Here is a 22,192-nt window from a genome sequence, read left to right on the forward strand (position 1 = left end):
CCTAGGGTGTGATCCTGGAGACTCTGGATCAAGTCCCACGTTAGGCTCCCTGCATGGAGCCTGCTTCTCCCTCTGCCTGTGTCTCTGCCTCTCTCTCGCTCGCTCTCTCTCTCTCTGAGTAAATAAATTATCTTTAAAAAAAATAAAAAATAAATAAAAAGATTATTCTTTGTCTAGTTAATCCTTTGCACATTCTTAAAGTTGAGATGCCATCTCTGCCTGAAAAAATTGTTTTGGTGATTTCTTTTTCTCAAGCAATACTTGTCTCTTCTTATTCATCTTTCTTCATTGAGGTTATGTATAAAACAGAACAAATCCCTAAAATTCTTTGCTAATTACCTACATTTTAGAGGAGTTTAAGATCCTTGTGATTTGGTTGGCATTCTTCTTTTTTTAAAAAACATGTATGTGACTAATCATAGAGAGCAAAAGCGATTGTTGATGCCTACATTATTCAACATCTTATTATGGTCAAAACAAGAATATAATTCTAATTAGTACAGGAATTTACAATGTCATCATATCTCCCAGCTTTTCTGTTTGGTGAAACAGTCTGTATTAGCTCAGCTAGAAAGAGTGACTAAGGAGGTCAGGATCATAGGTGTAAACATGATACTGACAGAGATGAGTGTCTAACATATGTAGGGGCACTCAGTTGGTTTGTTCTCCTGAACAGTGTTGACCCCAGTCTGAATTCCCAGTAATTTAGCACACAGGTGGAATTAATCTTACAAGATGATAGTGTGTAGAAGGCTACATACAACTTAGCCCATCTTGAGGGGAAGAGAACTGTAACTGTTCATACCCTAGTAAAAATGTGTCAATAATGCCATCTTTATATATGAAGGACAGTATCTACACATTTGGCAAAGCAGTATGATAGAGGAAGTCCAGTTTTGGAGCCAAACAGCCTTTATTACTATATGACATTGAGCAAACTTAGTTTTTGAGGCTGCCTCCCTCCCCATCTGTAATCTGGTAATGATACCCACCTCTTAAGTTTTCTCGTGAAAATTAGATGAGATAATCTATATGTATATGGTACTTAATGTACTCGGTTAAATATTAATTTCTTTTCCTCCGTCAGACTTTTCCCAACTTTACCTCTTCTTTTTCTTCCTTTTTTGTTATTGAGATATAAATGACATATGCCATTGTATTAATTTCAAGCATATAGCATAATGATTCAATATTTGCACATATTATGAAATGATCACCACAATAAGTCTAGTTCACAACCGTCACCATACATAATTACAAAAATGTTTTTCCTGGTGATGAGAACTTTGAAGATCTACTCTTAGCAACTTCCTCTTTCTTTTTAAATTGCCTTCCAAACATGAGTCCAACATAGTTACAGGATTGTTTAACTTTTTACATGGAAAAAATTTAAACACAGAAAAGAAAAAATAATAGTATGATGAACAATCATATACCCACCACCTAGATTGAACAATTATTAATATTATCTCATATTTATTTAATATCTCTTGTTTTTCTCCTTCTTCCCTCCCTCTCCGCTTTTCTTCCTCTTTCTCTATATTTTGTTTTTGTTGTTGCTAACATGGTAACATTTTTTTCTCTTTTGGCTCTAGATATTATTTATGCCTTCAGCTCCGACAGGACATAGTTTCAGGACGTCTGCCCTGTTCCTTTGCAACCTTAGCATTATTAGGTTCTTACACCATCCAGTCTGAGCTGGGAGACTATGACCCAGAACTTCATGGTGCAGAATATGTTAGTGATTTTAAACTGGCCCCAAATCAGACCAAGGAACTTGAAGAGAAGGTCATGGAACTGCATAAGTCATACAGGTAAATGTCTCCAGGGTTTTTTCTGTATTTGTTTTGGCAATAATTTTAAACTATGGCCTGGTTTTGAATCAGTGTTTGCAGTAGAGGGGATGTGGTGCTGTAGTGTCAGCTCAGGCCCCTTCACTGTTTGACTTTGAGCAAGTCATTTAAGCCCTCTGAACCTCAGTTTTCTCATCAGAGTAACAGGTGTTGTGTTGCAGGATGAAAATTAAATGAGGTAATAGGTGTAAAGCACTAAGCACTGTGTCTGACACATAGCAGTTGCTCAATAAATGTTAGCTATTGTTGCTTTACCTCCTCACCACCCCCCAGATTTTAAACTTATTATTCTATGTTAGGTACTTTAAGACTGTTAAAGCAGGGGTTCTTAGGACTTGTGTACATGGATAGACTTCAGAGAGCTGATGGAATCCCTGAAGGTATTTTGAAAAATCTTTATTAATTTGTTGCTTTTTTCCATGGAAATTATTGATGATGTTGAGAGTTGTCATAACAAAATGATCAAAAGCAAGAGCATAGGTCAGGCTGAGATCTTGGCTCTGCTTGGTTCTGGCCTTGTGACCTCGAGTTATTCACTTAACCTCTCAAAGCCTCAGGTTCCTTATATGTATGATGGAGCATATCATTTCAGAGGAAACAGGGTGACAGATAGGATTAGAAAGGGTAGAAAAACTTAATACAGTGTCTTACACTTTGTCAAAATTCAGTAAGTGTTAGCTAATATTCAAGTGCCAACATAATTTGTGTTTCTTCCTACTAGACATCCCATGGTTATTTGAGGGACTTGCCAATGCTAAATTTTACAGGCTGCCTTAGCTTATTAACGTGATGTCTGATGTTGCCTTGAGTTAGTAGTACCCTGAGTTATGTTAGTCTGAATTAGGAGAATCCAGGTTTCTTCTAAACCAGATATTTAAAAAATTTGTAAATATGTGAAACAATGTCACTTTTTTTACTACATTTTGGGAAAATATTGTTACTTTTCATATAAAAAAGTTACAAATGTTAAAATATGAGCTTATTACTCTTATTTTTTAAAGATTTAATAAGTATTTTTAAATTTTCTTAGTTTTAATTTCTAATGTAGTAAGTATTGATAGATATAACCCACATAAAGAAAAGCTCTTTGGAGTCCTCCATAATTGTTAAGAAAGTGAAGGGATCCTAAGGTCAAAAAGTTTGAGAACCACTGAACTAGACAGTGAGATAGAAGCATGGGCTCTGGAATCAGCCTGTCATACTTTGAGTTCAGATTCTATTCCTTTTTTTTTTTTAAGATCTTATTTATTTATTCATGAGAGACACAGAGAGAGAGAAGCAGAGACACAGGCAGAGGGAGAAGCAGGCTCTATGCAAGGAGCCTGATGTGGGGTTCGAACCCAGGAATCCAGGATCACGCTCTGAGGCAAAGGCAGGCACTCAGCTGCTGAGCCACTCAGGTGTCGCAGATTCTATTCCTTATTAACTTTAAGACTCTTAGTAAATTATTTAAGCTCTCTAAGCTTTAGTTTTCTTATCTGAAAAATAAGGGTAATATGAATTTTGTGATTGTTAAAAATGTGATGTACTTCGCAGAGTGACTAGTATATAGTGAGAGTATTTGCTAGAATAGTAATTCTTTTTTTTTAAGATTTTATTTATTTATTCATAGAAATGCAGAGAGAGAGAGAAAGAGAGGCAGAGACACAGGCAGAGGGAGAAGCAGGCTCCATGCAGAGAGCCTGACCTGGACTCGATCCCAGGACTCCAGGATCATGCCCTGGGCTGCAGGCGGCGCTAAACCGCTGCGCCACCGGGGCTGCCCTAGAATAGTAATTCTTAAACCCATTTTACAAGTGATGGATATGAATCTGGGTTTACAGAACTACTTTTTGGAACTTAACAAAATTTAAACCCAAATAAGTGAAATGACCTCAAAGGGGACAGGTACATGTGGTCCAATTGATGTTCTGTTAGGTATATGGATAGAAATTAAGCAATAATGGATCTCCATGACTAGAAAATTTAGATGTCTGATATCTTGGAATTTTCTTGCTTCTTTTTGGAAAGATTAGCACTTTTTTAGAAACAAAGCTAAATGGAAATTTTAATTATGTTCAACAACATGGCATTTTTACTAATCCAAAGAAACTTCTACTGAGGCAGAAGCATTTTACTATGCATTGAAAAGTACAAGCAAATACCACCCTGTTCTCAGATAAATAGAGGACCGCCTACATACACGAAACACTTAGTTAGTGGCCCTTTGCCCAGATAGAGACTTTGAAGTTATAATTAACACTATAAATTTATACTAACAAATCAAGCTTTAAAATTAATTGCCCTCCATTTATGGGTAGTAGGAAAATATGTAAACTTGTCAGTTGTCTCCCACTTAATTATTTGAAATCTCAGTCCTTAATTAGGAGATGTAACAAACATTATTAAAAGGTTGTCACATAACATTGGAACTTACTGAATGGCTCTGTATCTGGACCCCACTTGCTGAAAATAAATACAGAGAAACTTTGTTTTAATTTCTCTTTTTAATGAGCAAGAGTTTTAACCAGTGCCAGAGCTTTCTAGTTAGATACTTCTGTAAGCTTTCAAGTGGTAAATTATTAGGTGGTACTGAATAAATTCTTAATGGCTTAGAGGTATATAACCTCTTCTCAGCTAGTTTATTATACTTCAAGAGTTTTGGAAGATCTAGGAGAAACCATGATCTTTAAAATTTTAAGTTGAAAATAATTTAAATTTAATTTGTGGTATTAGATTTATAAAATATATGTGTTGTATTTGCATGTACAGTTCTGTGGGTAGTGGGATTATGAGATTTTCTTTCCTCCTCCATGTTCTTATACAATGAATTTGTATGATTTTTATAATTAGAAAAAGCTTCCTGAAACATTTGTTTTGCCATTAGGCAGGGTAGAGCAAGAAAGTCATCCATGCAGAGAAGCAGTCTGACTGATATATTGGGGTCCCAGCAGGGTGGAGAGAGTAGAGTATTCATGGGTAGGGGGCCAGCCTGGCATGAGAAATCAGAGCTCAAACAGTATTAAGAGAATAGTCATGTGCAGGCATATGGTGGTAGTTATCAGAGACAGAGCATATTGAGAAGGGCATCCATATGGTGGTAAAGCCTATATGGGGTGGAGGCCATCCACATAGGGAGGTACCTGATACAGGGTATTAAAGCCTGGGCAAGATGAAGCTGTCCATGAAAGGGGTAACCTAACACCAGGAGTTAGAACCTGAATGAGGTAAGGAGGGCATCCCTGTGTGGGGAGCACTCCCACATGGGAGGGTTCAGAGTCCAGTCAAGGTGAAGAGGGTATGCATGTAAGGGAGGAGTCAGTTGCAGCAATGAGAGATTGGTTATAAACAAGGTGTTGATCAGATTAGTCAATATATAAATGATAATGGGAGTTAGGTGTTTTACTATCAGTGAAGGGAGATACATATTATGAAGAGGTAGAAACTGTAGTATTGTGTTAAAACTGGAGGTTTCAATGCTAACTCATGATTTCTTATAGATAGATGTATAAGTAGGCACACACACATACATACACACATACTTATTAATATACTCTAACTCTACATTGTTGGGGAAAGGAGATGCTCAAAAAATGACAGCAGTGATCAGAAGGATACAGAATCCAACTTGGAGAGGCTCCCACTGACCAAATCTGGCCAATTTAAGCACTAAAATAAATAAGGAAAATAATTTATTATATTGCATTGAATAAAGTGAGAATGTATGAATCCATACTGATAAAATTAATAAATTTAAAGTTTGATAAGGAATTGGATATTCAAAAGATTTCCAAATACATTCCCACAAAATAGTTATTAATTACAAAGAGATAAATAAGAATTTCACAGAGGAGAAGCCTGGCAGACATCAGTGATCAAAATGAACTTGTCCATGAAGGGACGAATTGAAGTTGCATACCTGCTACCTGATAGGATACAGTGAGAACATGGAGCCACGTCTGTGCTATTCCTATCAAAGATGCAAAACCTGAATCAACTCATGGAGAAACATCAGACCCAAACTGAGGGACATTCTATAGAATAACTATCTTGGATTCCTCAAAAGGTCAAGATTATGAAAGTCAAAGAAAGATTAAGGAACTATTTCAGACTAAAGAAGAAGACCAGAGACATGAACTAAATGAAACTCATGAATGCTAACTAAACTGGGCCTTTTCTACTGTATAGAACATTTTTTTTAAATAACTGGCTAGACTTGAATGGGGTCTGAGGATTAGATAGTAGTAATGTAATAATATTTATTCCCTGCTTTGGATGGTTGCATTGAGGTTATATAGGAGAATATCTTTGTTTATAGGAATTACACCCTATAAGCAACACAGTTTTCCCAAAAATAGTAGAGGAAAAAATGATTTGCATTGTAGGTAACTTTTAAGTTTAAGCATGTTTCAAACATCAGCCAAACTTTAAATATAAGTATTATTTTCAACTAACAAAGAAATTCATAGTTTTAAATAAGTTAACTCTTCTACTACCTGCCCTTAATACAATTTGATTGATTGATTAACAATATCTAGTTATTTAAGTAATCTCCACCCTACATGAGACTTGAACTCATAACCCTGAGATCAAGAGTCACATGTTCTTCCAACTGAGCCAGTCAGGTCCTCCTGTCCTTAATACAATTTTAGAATGTGCTTACTTAGAGAAACATTTAAATACATGGTTTGAAACTTAAATCTGTATTTAAATTGACCCAATTAACATCCCTTAGAGTTGGAGGAGTAAGTATAGAGAAGATTTTATCATGATTGCCTCATTTAATATTTTAAAATCTGTCTTCAAGTTTAGGTGATCAAAATTTTTCTCTTCTATGAATTGTGTATAGATGTTCCATTGTACTATCATCAGAAACCTAAAGTTGCATCAGTTGAGTGGCTGACCCTTGATTTTGGCTCAGGTCATGATCTCAGGATCTTGGAATCAATCCCCATGTTGGCTATGTGCTCAGTAGTGACTGCTATGGATTCTCTCCTTTCCTTGTCCTTCTGCCTCTCCATCTCTGCTCACACACACACACACACATGCACACACTCTCTCTCTTAAATAAATAAATAAATCTTAAAAAAATTTTTTTAAAAAGGAACCTAAAGTTGCAATAATAATAAACATTTATATTTGCAGAGCAGTTTCACAACCATTTATCTCATTTTATCCTACTAGTCACTTTCATTCATTCAGCAAAGATAAAAAGTCATTGCCTAACCTAGTCTCTGGAATTAGATATTATTATGGATCTTACTTTATAGTTAAGAGATTGAAGGAGACACCAGGTCACCACTCTAAAGTGCAGGAGACATGATTCCAGCCTGAGTAATGTGACTAAGTGCTGACTAAAGCTTGCTGCCTTAAACTTGAGAGTCACAACTTGCCCATGACTATGTGATCTCTCAGGGCCTATTTCTTCGTCAGCAAAATCAAAGTGTTGGATTCTGTAATATTCAAGCTCCGTTCCACCTTCAGAATCATAAAATTGAAGCCATTGATAATAGTAACAACAACAAAAATTATAAAATGATTGGGAGTAATCTTAACTAGAAAAGTATGTAACTTTACATGGGGGAAAAAAAACTATAAAAACTTCCTGAGTTTTTTTTTTTTTCCTGTGGTTTTTAAAAGATTTTTATTTATTTGAGAGAGAAGGGGCAGAGTGAGAATATCAAACTGACTCCACACTGAGCTCAGAACCTATCCTGGGGCTTGATCCCATGACTGTGAGACCATGACCAGTTTAGAAACCAAGAGTCAGTTGCTCAACCGACTGAGCCACCTGGGTGCCTGGTTCCTGGGGTGTTTTTAGGGACTTGAATACACAGACTTGCATATGTGTTCATTTTCCCATTCTCCTTTTGTGTGTATGTGTGTTCAATTTTAGATCTAGTAGCAAATAGAACTCAGGTGTAATGATTTAGTGCTTGTGTGTGTGTGTGTGTGGGGGGGTTATTTGGGGAGGCTGAGTCATTAACAAATCTGCAGACTGCCTCCTGAGATTTTAGTTGTTGTTCCAAGGAACCTTTGTTCTTTTTAATGAGGGTAAAAGACAGATAGGTTTAGAAGAGACTTTCTTCTGTTAAATGAATAGGCCACTGCTGCTTTGTATAGTTTAAGGCGGTCCTCTGGGAAACAGCCATTTACACGGTTTTTCTTTAGGGGTGTGGCGGCATTATTGTTAGTATGAAGTTAAATTTGATTGGCCTGAATTGTGTAGCACTAGGAGTGATATCTTTTTCTCTAGAGCTCAATATAACAGCTCATGAGCACTTCTCAAAAAAGGGAAAAGTTATAAAGGAGAAGGTAAGACCATCACAGTGAGCATTTAGATAGTGAGACTGATTGTTTTCAAACAAATCAAATTCATTATATGCGTAGTAATGAAGACATCTTAATAACAGAGAAAGCAGCCCCATTATCTACATGCTTCTATTAACCAATTTATTTTGTTTAGATTAGTGGGCAGGACACCATCTGTTACCAGAAAATTTCTTTTCATCAAGCCTGCCCCTATTAAGAGTCGCCAGTTAAGTAACTTCAGCTGCCCTCCTGTTTAATTTCCATAATAATTCAGCAGTATGGAAAGAAAAAGGCAGCTAAGAGGATATTGTAAATTGTACCATGCCCTCAGAGGATTTAATTTGGTCACCTCCTTGGCAAGAAAAATTAGTGGGAGGAGTTTGTGTGTGTTAGAGAAAAAAGCTGAGGAGAGGGAGGGGTAATAGAAACGATGATGGTGAGGCAGCTTTTAAGGAATTAACAGGATACTTTTTAAAACTTTTCTTTTAATAGTTTTTTGGTGACTTTGTTTTTCTCCAAGATCTCTTTTTACTGAGGTATATTTCAATGATTTAGACACAGGTAGTGGTAAAACTCCTTTTCCCTAATATTTTATTTTCAGCACTATGAAATATATCCGTATACGTATTGGTGTGTGTGTTTGTGTGTGTATATATATATATATATTTATATTTATATATAATATATAAATATATAAATACATAATATAAAAAATATATATATACTTGTGTATGTAAAGTGCAACTAATATACAAATGTTATTATTGTAAACGTTGGTACTGTGATGCTGAATTTTCAATTTTTATTCTACCAAAGGTCCATGACTCCAGCTCAAGCTGACCTGGAATTTCTTGAAAATGCCAAAAAGTTGTCTATGTATGGTGTTGACCTTCATAAAGCAAAGGTAATGAATGATATATTTGGCCTTTATTAATATACATGTATCAGACCTGGGTCATATAATACTTGTTGCCAACTTTTATCTGGAGTATTATAAAAACATTCAAAAGAGATGGTTCTTGTTAGAATTTTGTTTAATCTTTTTTTAAGATTTTATTTATTTGAGAGCAAGAGCGAGAATGAGAGAGAGAGAGTGCGAGAGAGAGAGAGAGAGAGAGAGAGAGAGCCAGCAGGGGGAGCCACAGAGGGAGAGGAAGAAGCAGGCTCCCCACTGAGCAGAAAGCCCTGCATGGGGCTTGATCCCAGCACCATAGGATCATGACCTGAGCTGAAGACAGATGCTTAACTGACTGAGCCACCCCGTGCCCCTTAAGTGTATAATTTGAATTGCCCCTTTGTGATTCCACTATCAGAATGAAGTTTCACATCAAGGCCCCTATAAGGATCAAATATATAGAGCAGAAGTGTTATTTTCCTAAAATGCAGATGCATTTGAAAATATAGAGTGGCAGCAAGGCATGTTTCACAACCAACATCACCTACATCAAAGTCACCTGGGCATTTATTTAGTAAGTATGCAGATTCTCAGGGTCCTCCCAGATTTACTGAATTGCTTCGGACAAATTCTAGAACTCCAAGTTGAATGAACATCTTAGATTACTCTTTTACACCTGAATCTGAGAACCATTGGCCTGAGGTAGTGGTTTTCAAAGTGTGGTCTTCTAACCAGCATTTAGCATTATCCAGGAACTTGTTAGAAATACACATTTCAGGTCCCATCCCAGACTTAATCAGAAATGCTGCAGGTGGAGCCAAGAAATCTGATTTTACCAGCTCTCCAGGTGATTCTAATGCACATGGGATGAACCACAGTGGTTCATTTGGAAACTGCTGGGTTAGGGCATTGGAAACTTGAGCTTTAATCCTAGTTCTGCCTAATACAACCTAAGAGGATAAACTTAAAGGAAGTTGCTTGACTTCTCTCATCTTCAGTTACTGAAAAGGCCAGGGGTTGCAAGGGAGTGTGAGGAGTTTGTGAGGGAATGGGCTCAAGGAATGATGTGAGGTTCATTTAGAGAAACTTAACTAGGGTGCTTGATGAGGGGACTCAAAACCATGTCTAGTGGGAAAGCAAAGAAATGTATACTTAGCTCATAGAAGAGAAGGTTTAGGGAAGACATAATACCTATCTTTGTGTATTGATGGATTGCTGTGTGAAGTAAAGATTTTACTATGGCTCCAGAAACAAAACTAGAGCTAGTAAAATGGAAATTACAGGGAAATACTATTCAACATAATTTGACAAATTACCTAACAGAGCTTTTCTAAGATGGAAATGGGCCCCCAGCTACCATAGTAATTATTTAGTGGCTAAAACATGAAAGGTCCTGTTAGTCCAATCACACACCAGATGTTTGAATGTCCTTTTTTCTAAATTTCTACAAAACAATTATTCTAACCTATGCTGGAATAGCTCCAGTGACAGAATGCTCACTACAGGGGATCCTGGGTGGCTCAGCAGCGTGATCCTGGAGTCCCGGGATCAAGTCCCACATCGGGCTCCCTGCACGGAGCCTGCTTCTCCCTCTGCCTGTGTCTCTGCCTCTCTCTCTCTCTCTGTGTCTCTCATGAATAAATAAATAAAATCTTAAAAAAAAGAAAGGAATGCTCACTACCTTCTATTTCAGGGTAGGTAGAATAATTGCTTGGTAGGAATTTAGAAAGAAGGACATTCAAACATCTGATGTGTGATTGAACTAACAGGACCTTTTATGTTTCTCTCACCCTGAATAGCTGATACCTGAAGATTCTTCCTTCTTTAGATTCTATTAAATCTAATAAAAGTTTATTTTATGTTAGTGGTTTTCCTTAAAATGTTGCTCTGGATTGTTTTGGCCTGGGTGCTTCTGTGAATCTCTAAAGTAGATGGTAGAAAGATCAGAACTGAAATTGTTTAGTTTTGCTTCTCAATTCATGCTGTAGGCTGATGTCGATGAGGTAATTATCAGGAGTAATGAGGAAGTCAGGCAGCATGCTCCTTTCCCAAATGTTGTAAAGCAAATTGTTTCTCCAAAACATATAATTAGGAGAGAGATATAGTTGTACCCACAGGCTTTAAGACAGATCTTCTGGGAAATTCTCAGTTATAGAGTCATTGAGTTAGAGCTGTTTATTATTTTTACTTCTCAGTTGTGATTGTACATAACACATATAGGCACTAATGTGTTTCTCTATACTCAATTTGGGAAAAGGAGTAGTCAAGAAGCATTTAACTCTGGGTTTTGATTACCTATTTAAATAGTCATCAGTAGAGATTTACTCAGGTGAAATTTATTTTCCTATTTGAAAACACATGATTATTATTGTACATTTAATTTTTAAAAATTACTAAAGAGGCATGGAAATGTGACTTTATCTTGCTGTTCCTTCTTGACTTTGGGTTTTTATAATTTAATATACTTAACATCAATAATTAAAAGAGTCTGAGATTCTCTCATACTGACTTTATAGAGGAATACAGTCAACTCCTTTATGATTTTTGAATGAATGACCACATTATCATAAAAAAAGTTGTGACATTTCATGGTGGTTTTGAGGAATGGCGGTGATGGCTACATTACTTCTAGGAGTTCCTTCAGTGGTAAGACGTGTGCATGTCCATGTTTCTTGGACAAGAGAAGAGCAGATGTTCACTTCACAGTGATATAGTAACATTTTTACATAGACTTAATAGTTCCATGGATTATGATTGTTAATTTAAGCTTTGCTTTTTAATGTATACTCTTGTAAGGGTTTTTGGTTATTGATATCTTCAGATTATCAAATAATAGTCAACAGTGTGTTGAGCACTTTGCTGAAACTGAACTGCTAACACTATACTTTTTCAGGACTTGGAGGGAGTGGATATCATCCTAGGTGTCTGCTCTAGTGGCCTTCTGGTTTATAAAGATAAGCTGAGAATCAACCGCTTCCCTTGGCCCAAAGTTCTGAAGATTTCTTACAAACGTAGCAGCTTTTTCATCAAGATCCGTCCTGGAGAGGTACAGAATTCATGCTTCTTTCCTCCTGAATCAAATATGGACCATGTTGAAAACATCTCTTCATTCTTATTTTTCTTATGTCATCTAAGACATCTCTCTAGCTATTCAGGAGCTGGTAATTATGTTTTCTAAATTAATCAGCCCCGTAATGCTTCTTATTTTCCTTACTACTAATCTGCTGGACATTTCTCTTTACATAAGTTAATATACCATGGCCAAAAGTGAATCTTGGATTAATAAAACTTGTTCCTTGTTTACTGTAGGTAAAGTCTTGATGGAAAAATATTTATAAATATTTATAAATAAAGTAGCAAGAGATTTTAAAATCATGAGGTTAAGATACTCATGTTTTGTACCACTGACACCTTACCTCGTGCAATTAAGATTTATTTGTATGTGGAGCTTCTAGTAGTTACTAAGAATGTATTCTAGGTCAAGTTCTAGATTTTTAATAGAGATAACTGTTCAACTTCATACCAGACAACTCAGTTATTAATTGGTATTTAAGATTTGGGATATACTAATGCTGACCAAACTTAACTTTTACATTAAAGAGCTATGGCACAATAGAAAATCATTTAAGTAGGAATTTAAAAAGTTCTAGCTCCTACTTGCCTCAGCCACTAGTAAACAAAATACCCAGGACAAATCTAGGGCTCAGCTTCCTTATCATTTGAGTGGGATAATACCTTCTCTGTCACAGTTGATTTGAAGATCAAAGAGATGACAGCTATAAAGCTCTAAACAAGAAAGTAATGCACAAATGTAATGTGGCTTTTTTTGTGTCTGTATCACCATCTGCTGGTGGAAAATGGCTCATTATTTTAGCTTGGAAATATTGAATGTGCAGCCTTAAAAATTTTGGATAAACTCAATGAAGCATTTACTTAATACCATCATTATTTACCTGTGCTTAGTAAAAAGGAATCAGTGTCTTCCCTCAAAAGTTTCAAATCTGAGAGGCATTCATTCACCAAATATTTATTGATTGAGGGCTTTCTTTGTACTAGGGACTATTCTAGGGTAGGACTATAATAGTGAATAAAAGAGTTCATCCATTAACCAATCTTAGATTTTAATGTGGAAAGGCAGGACATTTACACACAGACATGCAAATAAATATGTTATTTAAGAACGATTAGGAACAATGACTGGATTTTCAGAAGTGGAGTGTTAACGTTTATAGAGGATGATATAGCAGTAGTGTAATATAGTAGAAACCATGAAAGTCTGCAACTTGATAGCTATGATAGTGAACAGATAACTTCTCTGATCTTGGTTTCTTCATGTGTAAAAATATGATACCGTCTAATCATAGCATTACTGACAATAATAGGCACTAAATATAAATGTCAGTTTCTTTTCTACCTTATAAAGTATGCTTAAGGTAGAAACAAAGAGGCAAAAGACTAACAGTATAGTGTTTCTCAAATCCTTGGCAGGTTATGATTTGCTTCAGTCAAAGAGGTCTCCAGATAAATTAGTGGTCAATCAAAGGAAAAAAAGAAAACACTGAATGATTTAGGAATCTGGTTTGAGCCAAAGTCTTTATTAGCTCCTCTTACTTAAAACAATTGCATAATAATGATTGATTAATTGGAGGAATCATGCTATCCCATTCCCTGATTATATAGTAGTCACATATCCCGGCTGAACACAGTGATAAGGAAGAGTGATGTCTGGACAGTCAAAAGGTCACTTAAGTATGTCTCAGAAAAATGTACAGTGTGTGTGTGTGTGTGTGTGTGTGTGTGTGTTTGTGTGTGTGGTGTATCTGTAGAGGGAGTAAGTTCTGAAAAAATAAGATGCATAAATAATATAAGATGCATTCCCTGGCTTTTCTGCTGTGGAAGTCACCTCAAGTGAGTAGATTTCTTTTGGTAAGTAAATTTCAAGTGAAAATTTTCAATTTCAATTGAAAAATTTCGATTTCTTGGAGATGCCACAGACCCGGGACCCAGAGCAGCTTGGAGGCAGTGAATAATAGCTCTTCAAGTCTAAAAAAAAAAAAAAAAAAAAAAAAAGGCCTCCAATAAAACTACATTGCAAAAAATGGGAAAGAAACAGAATGAAAAGTGTAAAAAAGTAGAAGAGGCAGAGCCTGAAGAATTTGTGGTGAAAAAGTACTGGATTGCCGTATAGTGAATGGGAAGGTGGAGTATTTCTCAAGTGGAAGGGATTTACAAATGCTGACAATATTTGGGAACCTGAAGAAAATCTAGATTGTCCAGAGTTAATTGAAGCATTTGTTAATTCTCAAAAAGCTGGTAAAGAAAAAGATGGTACAAAAAGAAAATCTTTATCTGACAGCAAATCTGATGATAGCAAATCAAAGAAGAAAAGAGATGCTGCTGCTAAACCAAGAGGCTTTGCCAGAGGTCTTGATCCTGAACGAATAATTGGTGCCACAGACAGCAGTGGAGAACTAATGTTTCTCATGAAATGGAAAGATTCAGATGAGGCAGACTTGGTGCCGGCAAAAGAGGCAAATATGAAGTGTCCTCAAATTGTAATTGCATTTTATGAAGAGAGACTAACTTGGCATTCTTGTCCAGAAGATGAAGCTCAATAATTGTTTGTGTTGCTTTTTATGTGTGTGTGTGTGTGTGTGTGTGTACACATACACATAAAATCTGGGTCTTTGTTTTTTGATTTATTAGTGTGAGAAAATAACATTCTAATGAAAATCAAGTTTGATATGTTTGTTTTGAAGTAGTATTGGGGGAGTTGTTGGGGTTTTTTGCATCTATAGCACTGGTTACTTTGAACAAATAAAAGCTTTCTGTAGTTGTTTCCTTTATCAGAAAAGAATATTTGAGACCGTGGTATATTATCCCCCTGCATTAGAGAACACCTTTTTTAAATGTTGGGGGAAATCTTCATAGTTGTTAATCAGTTAGAATTTGTGTTTAACTCCTATATGTCTAGGGATCATTTTGGTTTTTTTGTTTGTTTGTTTGTTTGTTTAGCGCTTTTTTGTGTATATACTTAAAAAATACATACATAAGTGGTTTTCTTTTTGTTATTTTTGAAACATTCACCAAAACAAAAACAGCATTTTATAACCATGGATAAGCCCATGTTTCTGGGATACTATCATTTTCAGCAACTTAAGAAATAAATCACTTAAAATTACATTGAAATTTTTCCTGAAGCCTTAACCTTTCAAATTTTGTAATTAATTGGACAATTTAAATGTAATGTAAGCAGTTTAAATTGAACAATTTAAGAGCAGCCATATTAGAATCCATATCCATAGTTACAGTCATATAAATGCAAGTTTATTTGCAAGATCCCTGAAAAGAAAATTTTATCACCACCAACAAACTCTTCATCCAAAGGACATTGACATGATTCATGGAGTGTCTAAGACTTTGTTCATGGAAACCTAATCATAACCAGATGGTTAGAAATGTTGGCAATTTAGCACCTGCTGAAATAAATGGGTGGACAGACTTCTATAATCCAAATTCTTGACCTGCGTGTTTTTTCTTCACCCCAACTCATTCCTAACATGTAGGCTCAGTCCTCAGTATTTGAGTTACTGGTTCAGCAGAAAACAGGAAAAACAATAACTTTGTAGTCAGAATGTTATCCAACTGTATATTATTTACTTTATTGTAAATACTAGTAAACAGTGGTCAATAAATAGTTTTATATTAAAAAAAGAAAAATTTCAATTTCTTAAACTAGTAACATTCTTTTTTTATTCACAATGTACTCTTCTGTAACATCATATTCCTCTGGTACTGCATCACTTCTGTTAACTAATCATGTTTCATGTTCATTCCTGTTTTTATAGCAAGAACAATATGAGAGTACCATTGGATTCAAACTTCCCAGTTACCGAGCAGCTAAGAAATTATGGAAAGTTTGTGTAGAGCATCACACGTTTTTTAGGTATTGTTCTCGCTTAAGTATTTTTCAAGGATAAATTATTTATGCATGTTTCTATTTTAAACCTGCTATTGAAATTCCCTTCTTTGTATGGCTGGGATTCTTTTATTTAGCTCAGGTGAGATCATCTTAAGCAAGACAAAGTAAATCCAGTTCTCCTCCCTTGGGTTGAAAAATATGCTTCAGCATTCCCAGAGCACCTTTCTGTGTGTGGTAAAGGAATATAGAAGGGAGGAAAAGAAATCTGTGTTTACTAGGGGCTCTGTAATCACCCTAACTGGAACTAAAATTAGTCTGTGAGGGAAAGTACCCTGACTTACCTCCACATGGAATTTCTTTAAGCAGTGCTTAACTACTTTCTGTGGGACTATTAGAACATGAAAGGTAGGAAGTTGATCCGTAATCTTGGCTCTAATCAACTCCAGAAAAGAGGTACCTAGAACCTTCTTTGAAGCCCAATTGTATCAGATAATCAGAAGATAAAAGAAAGTTTCATCTGTTCTGCTTTTTTTTTTGTTTTGTTTTTTTTTGTTGTTGTTCTGCTTTTTGAAAGACCACATTGGTAACCCCTTGTATTCATTTACCAAATGTTTTCTTTGTGCTTACCCTTTGTGTAGGCACTCTAGTAGGCACCGAGAGTATACCACAAGATAGTTCTAGTCCCTGTCCTGAGAGAGCAATCAATCTAGCAGAGAAGACAGACTTTAGACAAATAATCACCTGAACTGAGAGGAGAGCAAGCTAGTTGCTGTCAGCTTGTCTTTGGAAGAAAATTTTATTATTGTAAAATGCATCCATGGTAATAGTAAAAAAAAAAAGTGGTATAATGAACTATCCTTGTACCTACTCTTATATCTGTCACCCAACATCAATATTATCACCCAAAGGCCAATCTTGTTTCATCTATATCCTTACCCATTCCTTCTTACTCCCTCCCAGAGTATTGTTTTTTAAAGATTTTACTCATTTATTCATGAGAGAGACAGACAGAGAGAGAGGCAGAGACACAGGCAGAGGGAGAAGCAGGCTCCATGCAGGGAGCCTGATGTCAGACTCGATCCCGGGTCTCCAGGATCAGGCTGAAGGCGGCGTTAAACCGCTGAGCCACTCGGCTGCCCCCTTCCCAGAGTATTTTGAAGCAAATCCCAGATCTTATGTCATGTCATTGTAATAAAACTTGGCCTTTTTTTTTATTAAGATTTTTATTTATTTATTCATGAGAGACACAAAAAGAGAGGCAGAGACATAGGCAGGACTCAATCCCAGGATCTTGGGATCACAACCTGAGCCAAAGGCAGATGCTCAACCACTGAGTCACACAGATGCCCCAAACTTGGCTCTTTATGAATAGCTCTCAAGAGAGATAACTATGATATCCTTTAATTCTTTTTTTTTAAAGATTTTATTTGTTTATTTGACAGAGAAAGAGAGATAGAGAGAACAAGCAGGGGGAGCAGCAGGCAGAGGGAGAGAGAGAAGCAGGCTCCTCGCATAACAGGGAGCCTGATGTGGGGTTCGGTCTCAAGACCCTGGGCCCGAGCTGAAGGCAGATGCTTAACCAACTGAGCTCTCCAGGTGCCCCGATGCCCTTTACTTCTGTTTGTATTTTCATATCATACCTAGCAGTATAGCAGAGTAGACATGAAGACAAGTCAGGGAAAATAACATTTTAATTTTCATTTCAGGATAAACATGAAGGAATAACCAATTAAGGAATCTTAATTATTGGCATTGAGATATTTCTTTATTTATTGTCCTCTTCTTTAAAATCAAACCAAAAGGGGTTACCTGGGTGGCTCAGTTGGTTAAGTGTCCGACTCTTGGTTTCACTCAGGTCATGATCAGAGGGTCATGAAATCAAGCCCTGCATTGGGCTTCCTGCTCGATGTGCAGCCTACTTCTCCCTCTCCACCACTTGTGCTCTCATGCATTCTCTCTCTCTCAAATAAATAAATTTTTTAAAGAAAAATAATAAAATCAAACCAAGAAAATAGAGTTTTAAAAAAGGGGTGGAGCACCTGGGGGGCTCAGTTGGTTGAATGTCCAACTCTTGATTTCGGCTCAGGTCATGATCTCATAGGTTTTGGGAATGAGCCATATGGTGGGCTCCATTCTCAGCAGGGAGTCTTCTCGAGATTTTCTTCCTCTACCCCTCCCCCATACTCAGGCTTGCTTGTGCACTTTCTCTCTCAAATAAATAAATAAATCTTTAAAAAAAAGTAAAAGGGGGGGGGATGCCTGGCTGGCTCAGTTGGTAGAATGTGTGACTCTGGGTCTCAGAGTTGTGAGTGTGAGCCCTATGTTGAGTGTAGAGATGACTTAAAAAAAGTAAAAGGGTATGGATGAGAAAGAGTTTTTTGAATGTTTAATATCTGTGGTATAGATTTCAACCACAGCCAAAGTATTTATTGTAGGACAGTTTGTTTAAATGTTTTATCAAAATAAGAGAATATATTAACATGTGGCACTTCATCACTCAAAAGAAAGTAAATATTTGCTTAATTAAAATAAACTATCCCAAAGGGAAAAAGTGCTCTCTTTTTGAAAGTATTTGATGTAGCAGTTTATGTATTTATTCAGCAAACATTTATTGAGTGGTAAATTCATGCTAGGCACTATGCCAGAAGTGAAAACAGAGGTAAATAAATCATAGTCTTTATCCTTTACCCGTAGAGAGCCCATAGCCTTGTAGTGGAGACCAGCACATAGATTGTTTCAGGTTAGTGCAATAAATGCCTTGGAGGAAGAGTATAGCCCAAAAAGAAGATAGGGTTCCTAACTGCGGTAAACACACCAAATGACCTATTAAATAGGTTAACAGGTACTAGTTGAGTTTGGAGTGCTTTGGACAAAATTATTATCTTAATAGAGTAGAAGAAGTGCTCTGGGCTTGGATCCTGTTATTGCCCAACCTCTTACCAGCTATGTGATCTTTTTTTTTTTTTAATTTTATTTATTTATGATAGTCACACACAGAGAGAGAGAGGCAGAGACATAGGCAGAGGGAGAAGCAGGCTCCATGCACCGGGAGCCCGATGTGGGATTCGATCCCGGGTCTCCAGGATCGCACCCTGGGCCAAAGGCAGGCGCCAAACCACTGTGCCACCCAGGGATCCCCAGCTATGTAATCTTAAAGCAGTATCTTATTTTTGGAGGCTCAGTTTCTTATATCTATGAAATGATGAATATATTACATGGATGTAATGAATATATTACAGTGCTATAAAAGCATTTTGAAGACCATAAGGCCCTATCTATAGGGATAGATGATGATATTATTAATATAGATCACAATTATACATGTTGTTTTGAGAAATTGACATAGAATTAAAATAATGATTGCTTAATTGGAATGTTGTCTTAGTAACTATAAGGAAACTATGAAACTAATTCATGATTTTTGTCTTTAATCTCACACTCTCAATAGAGTAAAATAATATATATAATTATGTTTTCTCCTCCCTAGACTGACATCAACAGATACCCTTCCTAAGAGCAAATTTCTTGCACTGGGATCCAAATTTCGATACAGTGGCCGGACTCAGGCTCAGACCAGGCAAGCTAGTGCTCTGATTGACAGGCCTGCCCCACACTTCGAGCGTACAGCAAGCAAACGGGCATCCCGGAGCCTTGATGGAGGTTTGTATTGAATATTAATGATTTCTTGTGATTCTAACTCATTAGGGAGAGATAAAAGAAGTTCAGTTGTCTACATGGGAGCCAAATTAAAGAATCTCAGTGGTAAATGAAATGGGTCTTACTAATTGTCTGTTTCAGTAGAATCATCTTATGAAAAGTAGAACTGAATTTCAGAGAGAGTAGTAACTAGATCAAGGTTCTGCTGCTAGGTAGTAGTGGATGAACACTGTTAGAATTTGAATTCAAAATCTCTGACATAGCATGAAAACCTTATCTTGTATACTGAATGAAAAATTACTCTTGATTTAAATAGTTGTTTTTTTCAAGTAGGAAAGAGGAGAAGGGGTCTGACTCTCTAGAGCATTCATTTAAAAAGTTTAGATCAGGGCAGCCTGGGTGGCTTAGCAGTTTAGCACTGCCTTCAGCCCAGCGCAGGATCCTGGAGACCTGGAACCTGGAATTGAGTCCCACGTCAGGCTCCCTGCATGGAGCCTGCTTCTCCCTCTGCCTGTGTCTCTGCCTCTCTCTCTCTCTGTCTCTCATGAATAAATGAATAAAATCTTAAAAAAAAGTTTAGATCATTTGACCTGTGGCAATTAGAGACAGAGAAAGCAATAGTATTATTGGAGTCTCTAAATTTTGTTTAAATAAAATAGGGAATAAATAGATAAGTTTTATGATTGTATACACAATCATATACCAACATCTTCTGTATACCAACAGAAGATCTTTCAGAATTTTTCCTAGTCTCAAGGATTTGAGAGTATTCCTGAAACGAAGTAATAAGCCATATTCATTTCTTTATGCCACGTAAAAAAAAATGGCTAATAAATAAAATTTCAGAAGGCAGTAAACAAAATAGAGTAGTGTTGATTATATTTATTAGGGGCTCACCAGGGCCCAGCTCTATGCTATGTACTATAAAAGTAAGGTGGAAAAATGGAAATCAGAACAGGAGAGGGAGTTTTCTTTCATATCATTAAAGTGAGGGCCTTTATAAAACAATCCCTGTAAGTTTCCCTAATATGCCATCTCTAGCTTAGAGGCATATATATATAAAGAGGTGGGGGCAACCCAGGTGCCTCAGCGGTTTATTGCTGCCTTCGGCCCAGGTTGTAATCCTGGAGACCCGGGATCAAGTCCCACATCAGGCTCTCTGTGTGGAGCCTGGTTATGTCTCTGTCTCTGTCTCTGTCTCCCTCTCTCATAAATAAATAAAATCTTTAAAAAAAAAGGGGGGGGGGCCTAACAGGGAAAAGTCTCTCTCTTAAGATGAATCGAGAAGGATCTAGGAAAAGGAGGGAAAAACAATTTCCATACACTTGTTTCTAATTCTCGTACTGAGAAGACAGCACACAGAGAAAAGAAGACATTTGGAAACAAAACTAAAAAAAATTGAGAGTCAGGATGTGATTTCTGAAAGCAATACAAATCTCTCTATAGGTAGGTAAAGCTTTCTAATTTGTTCAAGATACCAAAGCTCATTAACACTTGAATCTTTGGTTATTTTTGCTATTAGAAAGAAAGGATACATCAGTATAATATCTAAATAATGAGTTTCTATTTAATGGAAAACTCCATGGGATATGGTATCAGGTCTAGCTTTGCAGTGTATTCTCCGTGAGATTGAACAAGTCACTTAAACTTTCCAACCTCAGGTTCTCACTGAAGATTGGCAGTAAAAACAATAAAAATAAAAAAAAAAAATAGCTACCCAAACCCAAGGTAAACTGAAAGTAAGACACTTTACTGGATAAGGAAGGAGATGCCTGATGATGTTACATAATAATGGTAGACATGAGGATCAAGTGAACATATCTAAAATTTACCTTGTCCGAAACAAGTTTTGATTTTCCATGTCCCCAGCTGTGCTTTTCTCTGACTTTCCCATCAAGCCTAGGATTAAACCTTGATTTTTTCCCCCTTACCATCTCTAATGCTTAAATTAATCAGTAATTTTGTCTAGCCTACCTCCAAGTGTATCTCTGACCACTTTTCTCTGTCTTCATTGCCAATACTCAAGTTCCAGCTGTCCTCACCATTCACCCAGATCCAGCAACAGCCTTCACCATGCTTCTGCTTTAGTCCCCCATTGACCCAATAGTCAGAGTGGTCTTTTAAAAATGGAAATCAGGGACACCTGGGTGACCCGGCCACTGTCTTTGACACAGGGCGTGATCCCAGGATCCAGGATCGAGTGCCACATCAGGCTCCCTGTGGGGAGTCTGCTTCTCCCTCTGCCTATGTCTTGGCCTCTCTGTGTCTCTCATGAATAAATAAATAAATCTTTAAAAAAAATAAATAAAAATGAAAAATAAAAATGGAAATCAGATAATATCAATCCCTCTAACAGCTTTCCACTGCAACCACAATAGGATCTAGATTCTTTAGATGGCCTGCAAGGCCTTACACAATCTGGCCCCTCCTACTTCTCTGACCTCACTTATTATTTTTTTTTTTACTTTTTTTTTTTTTTTACTCCATTCTGCTCATTCACTAGTATCTAGATCTGTGCTGCCCAACATGGGAGCTACCCACCACATATCGCTTTTAAAATTTAAATTGAATTAA

At 36.6% G+C, this 22,192-nt stretch overlaps 1 protein-coding gene and 1 pseudogene across 16 annotated transcripts in view; both read left to right on the forward strand.

Moving 5' to 3' along the window:
• The window catches only part of EPB41 (erythrocyte membrane protein band 4.1), a 199,597-nt gene that overhangs the window by 120,318 nt on the left and 57,087 nt on the right, over positions 1-22,192 (forward strand). For all 16 annotated transcript variants that reach the window (XM_055332346.1, XM_055332341.1, XM_055332340.1 and 13 more), the window contains exons 7-11: positions 1,596-1,814; positions 8,961-9,048; positions 11,933-12,085; positions 15,888-15,985; positions 19,449-19,621. In XM_055332346.1, the coding sequence (XP_055188321.1) occupies positions 1,596-1,814; positions 8,961-9,048; positions 11,933-12,085; positions 15,888-15,985; positions 19,449-19,621 (731 nt within the window). The remainder of the gene's footprint in view (positions 1-1,595; positions 1,815-8,960; positions 9,049-11,932; positions 12,086-15,887; positions 15,986-19,448; positions 19,622-22,192) is intronic.
• LOC129513906 (chromobox protein homolog 3-like) lies at positions 14,117-14,657 on the forward strand (annotated as a pseudogene).

This window comes from Nyctereutes procyonoides, unplaced genomic scaffold (genome assembly GCF_905146905.1).
Source record: "Nyctereutes procyonoides isolate TBG_1078 unplaced genomic scaffold, NYPRO_anot_genome, whole genome shotgun sequence".
NCBI classification, from domain to species: Eukaryota; Metazoa; Chordata; class Mammalia; order Carnivora; family Canidae; genus Nyctereutes; species Nyctereutes procyonoides.